General features: G+C 37.7%; 1 protein-coding gene across 1 annotated transcript; it reads left to right on the forward strand.

The window, feature by feature from the left end:
* Window positions 1-711: 711 nt before the first annotated feature.
* On the forward strand, window positions 712-5,291 carry LOC120189828 (coiled-coil domain-containing protein SCD2-like). The gene is made up of 12 exons (XM_039192999.1): window positions 712-716; window positions 896-1,007; window positions 2,587-2,649; window positions 2,768-2,817; window positions 2,897-3,062; window positions 3,168-3,278; window positions 3,366-3,410; window positions 3,510-3,568; window positions 3,650-3,776; window positions 3,890-4,159; window positions 4,750-4,876; window positions 5,110-5,291. The coding sequence occupies exons 1-12, from the start codon at window positions 712-714 to the stop codon at window positions 5,289-5,291; spliced, it is 1,317 nt and encodes a 438-aa protein (XP_039048930.1).
* Window positions 5,292-6,078: the final 787 nt, after the last annotated feature.

A 6,078-nucleotide genomic window follows, 5' to 3' on the forward strand; every position in this document is an offset into this window, starting at 1 on the left:
ACTACTATACAGCAAACTTCTGTGGTAATTTTGCGATTTCGTGTTATGAATCTGTTTTAGCTATTTTCTTGTTTGTAACGCTAATGTGAGAGAAGAAGAACTACTTAGGATGTGAGAGTAAGGAAACTATCTTACCGTTTTGAATGCTGGAGTTTTATGGTACCAGGAAATGAATTCTTATATAGGCTTTCGTTAAAAAACTCAGGTCAGACCTATGGCTCAAAGGCCTGTGCAACAGGGAGGACCACAACCAAGTGATGAGGACAATGATGAGGATGATCTTGCTAACAGTTCAGTGAGTGACAAACCAACCATTGGGCTCGGCGGAAGACTAGGCCATCGTCTTCTCCCTAGGTAATTTGTTTATTAACTAAGTTTGCTCAGTTGTCTAAATTGTTTGTTTGTTTAATGCTTATATAACTGATTAATGTAGTTCTTACTTTTAACTTCAAATTTGCTTTTAGTCAGTTCATGTCAATCAAGATCAAACACAACCTACAAGTGGCCAAAACTCTGTGGAGCAATCCATGTCACCTTCAGCTGGACGATCATCTCTTCAAAGTTTTGCAGCTTTAAGTGTTGGCCGACCATCTGCATTTAACAGTTCTTCAGAACAACCTGTATCTCCTGGTTCCACAGGTCCAGGTCGCCAGCAGTCGGGAGTTGGGATGTTTCATGCAGTACCGAAAACAACCGCTTCTGTTCTACAAGATGAGGTACAATACTTTGTTAAACTATATATGTGTTCCCTTCTTGCATCCATTAGGTTTTTTGTTAGTTTTTTCATTTATAATAATTATTTAAACCTTGTGTATACATCACCATATCTTATTTTTCAAATTTATGTCTGTGTTCTATCCCAAAAAAGGAAAATAGTCGATATAGAACAATGAAGACCTTTAGGAAAAGGTTTACGTTCTTTCTTTCTTTCTTTTCTAAATAATGTGTTGCGAATTTCATGGCAACTTGATATGCTACAAGATAAAAATGAAAGTTTGCTTCAAAAGGTGATTTCAGTAACTCTTTTTCTTCTTTATCAAGTAACTTTTTTCTATTTTTGAATCTAATGAGATCTTATGATATGTTCTATTTAAAATTTGATATTGTACTTATGCACATCAATTTGGCTCTCCATCATCTTCAAGCACTGAGCCAATATTCTGAAGTTGTTGGAACAGTAATCTTCGAAAAAAACTGGCATAATCTATATGAGTACTTCCATTTGGATATTGCTGTTGCAGCACCATTTTCTTCCCAAAACTGATGTTTTTTCGTTAGCCAAACTAGCACTTCTGCCTATGAAAAATTTCAATAGCCATTGGAAGAGACTCGGATCTTTATTTTGCACCTACGGTCATGTTATTGATGCCTTCATTCCTATCAAAAGGAATTCGACAGGAGGTCGCTTTGGGTTCATTCGCTTTGCAGCTATTGAAGAATCAAGGAAAGCGATATTAAACATGAATGGCCTTCATATTTACGGCAGCAAAATTAGAGTCTCTTTGACTAAATATAAACCCTGACAATCTTACTGGCGAAAGTCCTCGACGACTGTTCAGAGTAAGTCTGGGATGGAAGATTCTCCGAGGATTAAACACTGTGAAGTTGAGGGTGTTGTGGACGAAGATAAACTTCAAGTGTTAAGTAACTGTCTTGTGGGGTAGTGCAAGAACTTTATCAAAATTGGTAATCATGCTAACCAAATACAAGCCAAAGGACTAGCTGGTTTCACGCTAATGAGAGTTACTGGGAATGTAGTTCTTATGGTTTTTGAAAACTCTGATTCGTTAAGAGGCGTGAAGGATGATAAGCTAAAGACTCTTGTAGAATGGTTTTCCAGAGTGGAAACTTGGTCAGAGAGCCTTGTGGTGGAGTGCCGGCGCGTGTGGTTAGTTTGCGAAGGTATTCCTTTTCATGCTTGGAATTGGAATACTTTCAAAAACATCGCAACTAAGTGGGGCAAGTTAATGGCAATTGACAACAGTTGTGAGTTTCCATCATCCTTTGATCGGGCTAAAATCCAAATACTCACAAATGTTCATGGGAGAATTGATGAGAAGTTGGAGTTGAAGGTCGGTGATAATTTATTCAAAACCTTGGTGTATGAAGTTGACCCTTCCTTCAAACCTAATTCTTGGGTCCCTGAAGATTGCGATATTTCGTTAGATCTTGTCCCTCAAATTGAATCGTTATTGTTCGGCAGCGATTTTCAGAGGAGTTTTTTGTAGTTTGTGGTTTTAATTGTTGGTTTTTATTTTGATATGTAATCTTTCATCTTGAGGTTTTTTTTAAATTAGGGTTATGCCTTAGGGATTTTTTGAAGATGGAGGAATTTTAGGTGTTATGGTTTGTAATGGTGTTATTCCCGTATGAGGGTTTGGTGTTTCCATATGTAATTGGTCTTCTATTTAATAAAATATGAGGCACTCTTTTCTTCCTTCCAATGTTCTTCAACATACTTCTAAGTATGTGGAAGAATACGAAGGGAATTTTTAATGAGACTTCCAACTTCTATAAAATAATAATAATAATAATAATAATCGTACACTTTTTTTTTGTTCTTCATCATGATTTTTGCCTTCCCAGCTTCACCTTGCAGAGGAGAGGTGTGAAGAAGCAGAAGAAAGAGCTCGGTTGCTGGAGAAACAGGTGAGTTTTTCATAGTTTTCGAGGCAACTAGACAACTGATATGTAAATGAACTTTATATAACTCTGGCCAGAAAAGGAATGTATATGTTTAATTGATTCATAACATGTTCCGATATAGATTGCTGATCTCGGAGAAGGTGCAACTCTAGAAGCGCATCTTTCAAGCAGGCAAGCTTCATGGCTTACATGTATTCAATTTCATATTGTAGTTTGTTTTTCCTTTTCATTACTATTTCTCTCTCTTTAGTAAGGAAGCAGCCCAGCAGGAGAAAGAGGTTTGTTCTTTTAATGAGTGCTATTATTTCCTTAGCTCAAACTACTCTGCACGTGCTACTATTTACCGAGGTCATGCTTTAATCATTTTTAAACATTTAACTGTACAGATGATTCCTGCTCTTCAGGCAGAAGCTGAGGTATCATTGGATGTTATGTTCGGGTTTTATCTTTTGAATTTTAACATTTTAAAACAGGAACGAATCCATGCTTAAAATGATTTTGTCTCTTAAATTGTGACCTAGCTTGCAAGAGGTGAAACAAATTCTGCCCTACAGAAGCTCAGTAAAACTGAGTTTGAAATCAAAACACTGCAAACAGTAACTCAAAGGATGATGCTGACCGAGGAAGAGATGGTTAGATTTTTTCCTAATCTTGTAGACATCATCCCGTCAATATTTTCCTTTATGTCATTGTTACATAATCTGCAGTTTTCATCTTAGGAAGAGGTGGTTTTAAAGAGATGCTGGCTTGCTCGATATTGCTCGGTATTGGAGTTTATGTGTGGAACATGGTAAAGTGTTGATCTTTCAATACATGAAATTAATGATTGTTTTTGAGTTGATGCCGCTGTATTGGATAAACAGGTCTGCTTATATGTAGTCTCTATAAACGATAAAATGTTGCAATCCGTTATAAAGGCTGAGTAATCCTGGCAGTAGTTGAAGTTGACACAGTTTTTTTAATGTGGACATCTGTCATGGTGTCTTTCACATTTTGCATGGAGCTTCTTAGATTCCTTGAGGACATCACGTTTTGCAGGCATTCAGGACGATATAGCCAGCGTGAAATACGAATATTGGTCATCATTTGCTCCTCTTCCTTTCGAAATAGTAGTAGCTGCTGGTAAAAGGGTCAGAGAGGAGGATATTTCATGTAAGATTTCATTTGATATCCATGCATACTCCTTCCACTCTCAGTGGAGAGAGAACTAAATGTCTCCTTGTTTCTTTCCTTCTCTCTGTAGCGAACAACAAACAATTTAGAAGAGCGGCAGAAGGTCCTGAAACAGACTAATGAGCTCTCTGGGGAGAGAAATGTTGAGAGCATGCTTTTATTTGAGAAAGGTCTAAGGGAACTGGCTTATTTAAAGGTACAGGATGCCGTTGCATTCAAAATGGCTAAACAGCGACACGCGAATATGCATAAAACCGAGGAGGTGAAAATGCCTACCGATTGTCAGTTTGAGGCATTTGAATTGAGCCAAGAGGAGTATGAAGATGTGAGGTTTAAGAAGGTACCATGTTACCTTTATACTATGTTTCACTAAGAATTTTTTTGCATCTTAAGGCTCCAATATCTAAGAAAGATGATTATGTCATTATGGCTCCAAGCTAATCCTTGTTTTCTCTTGGATCTTATGTTCATTGCATGTAATTTGAAAGTGATTATTTGCAAGAATATGCAACTAGTAATCTCTTGGATATTATGTTCATTTCATGTAATTTGAAGTTGATGAATCTTATACATATAACAAGAGGAAATGATACTGAGGTCGAGGAATTTTAAAGGCTCATGGTAAGCAGGGCTCATAATTCTGCCATTAGTCCTGTTTGTTCGAGTTAGTTGTTTCAACTAGACTTTTGCAATGACATTTGTTCTGCAACTACTCTTATGCTATCGAATTTCGTGTTTAAGAAGGTTTGGCTTTCGAAAAACAGCATCGATAAAAGATCAGTACTGATAAGGCATCATGCATTTCTTGCTGTCTGTACGTCGAATTGTTTCAATTTCACTATTTACCAATGAAAATATGTGTCATATAAGCTGTATACATTCTATGAGATGATTTCAAGAATCTTTATTGCTTATAGATTTGTTGTGTAGGCTTGGCTTACATATTTCTGGAGGAGGGCAATGAGCCATGGTGTGGAACCTGATATTGCAGACGAACGTCTGAAGTCGCGGATCAACCGCAGTTCACAATCCTCCACTTCGAAGGACGCAGTCGATGGTACTTGCTCTCTATTCCTCTCCCTTTCTTCATCTACCTATTGTGTTGACGAATGAGAACAAGTATTTGATTCACTCGATATATATCTAAACATGAGAATGAAGTATGATCGGACTTATGCCTATCCATCTCCGAGATCAGGGTAACATAAGCAGTTTACATATATGGTATGGTAAATTTTGATGTACTGTGATACCTGGTTAGAGTATGTTGATTGTTTGTACTCCATGCAGTTGAGCATGGGCTTATGGAGATTAGGAGGTTAAGGCTGGAGTCCCAGTTATGGAAGACATCACGGCGGGAACCGGAGCTCGGCACCACTGTCAGGTTGCATACTGAGACTGGTTTTTTATCAGGGATGCCATTCGAAAACCGATATTGCATGACTGCGATAACCTGCAATAGCATCCGTTAATCGCAATAAACGTAAAATAACAAAAAAAATGCAATTGAAATCCCTGTTTCTGATTAAAAAAGAAATGGTGGGAAAAATCTTCATTTATTTATAGGAATTACTTTACATGGCCTAAGCCAAACCTTTTACACTGTGAGAGTTCATTGCCTAGAGTTTATATGCTACAAAAATTTTGTATTATTTAGCTATTTTTTGCCAATGATAATGAACACAAGATTTTATTCAGCATTATTACACTATTTTTCTTGCACTACGGGGTTCACGCATCAGACGTCGTGTGCGTGTCATTACGTCTCCGTTCACCCCAATAGTGCCAAGACTCCGTAAGAAGAAGCCCGATTCACCTGTCATCGTTCAAGAGGCCTCTCTTATCATTCAAGAGGCCCTTATCATCGTTCAAGAGGCCTCTGTCATCGTTCGAGAGCCCGATTCACATGGCATAATATGTCGACATATTTATAAAACCCCTCAAGTGCCCGACATGATAGATGAGAGTTGGCTTTCGTATGAGTTACCGGTCAGTACCATTTCGGTATCTGAAGTGGAGAGGAGAACACTATCAGACACAATTATGGATAATACCCTTTGGGCTAAGACCGCAGTTGATTTTTATCTACATGAGCGGAGCCAGGGGTGTTACGCTGACATATGCAAACTCGACGATGATATGCATTTGTTTCTTGATCGGTCTTGGTGGGGTGTGTTATTAGGGGTTGAAGACAATGGCTATTTTGACGGGGAGTAAATTTATATTCTTCTTATATTTCATTTTGATTAATTTTTTTTA

Source organism: Hibiscus syriacus, unplaced genomic scaffold (genome assembly GCF_006381635.1).
Source record: "Hibiscus syriacus cultivar Baekdansim isolate YM2019G1 unplaced genomic scaffold, ASM638163v2 tig00116959_pilon, whole genome shotgun sequence".
In the NCBI taxonomy this organism is placed as follows: Eukaryota; Viridiplantae; Streptophyta; class Magnoliopsida; order Malvales; family Malvaceae; genus Hibiscus; species Hibiscus syriacus.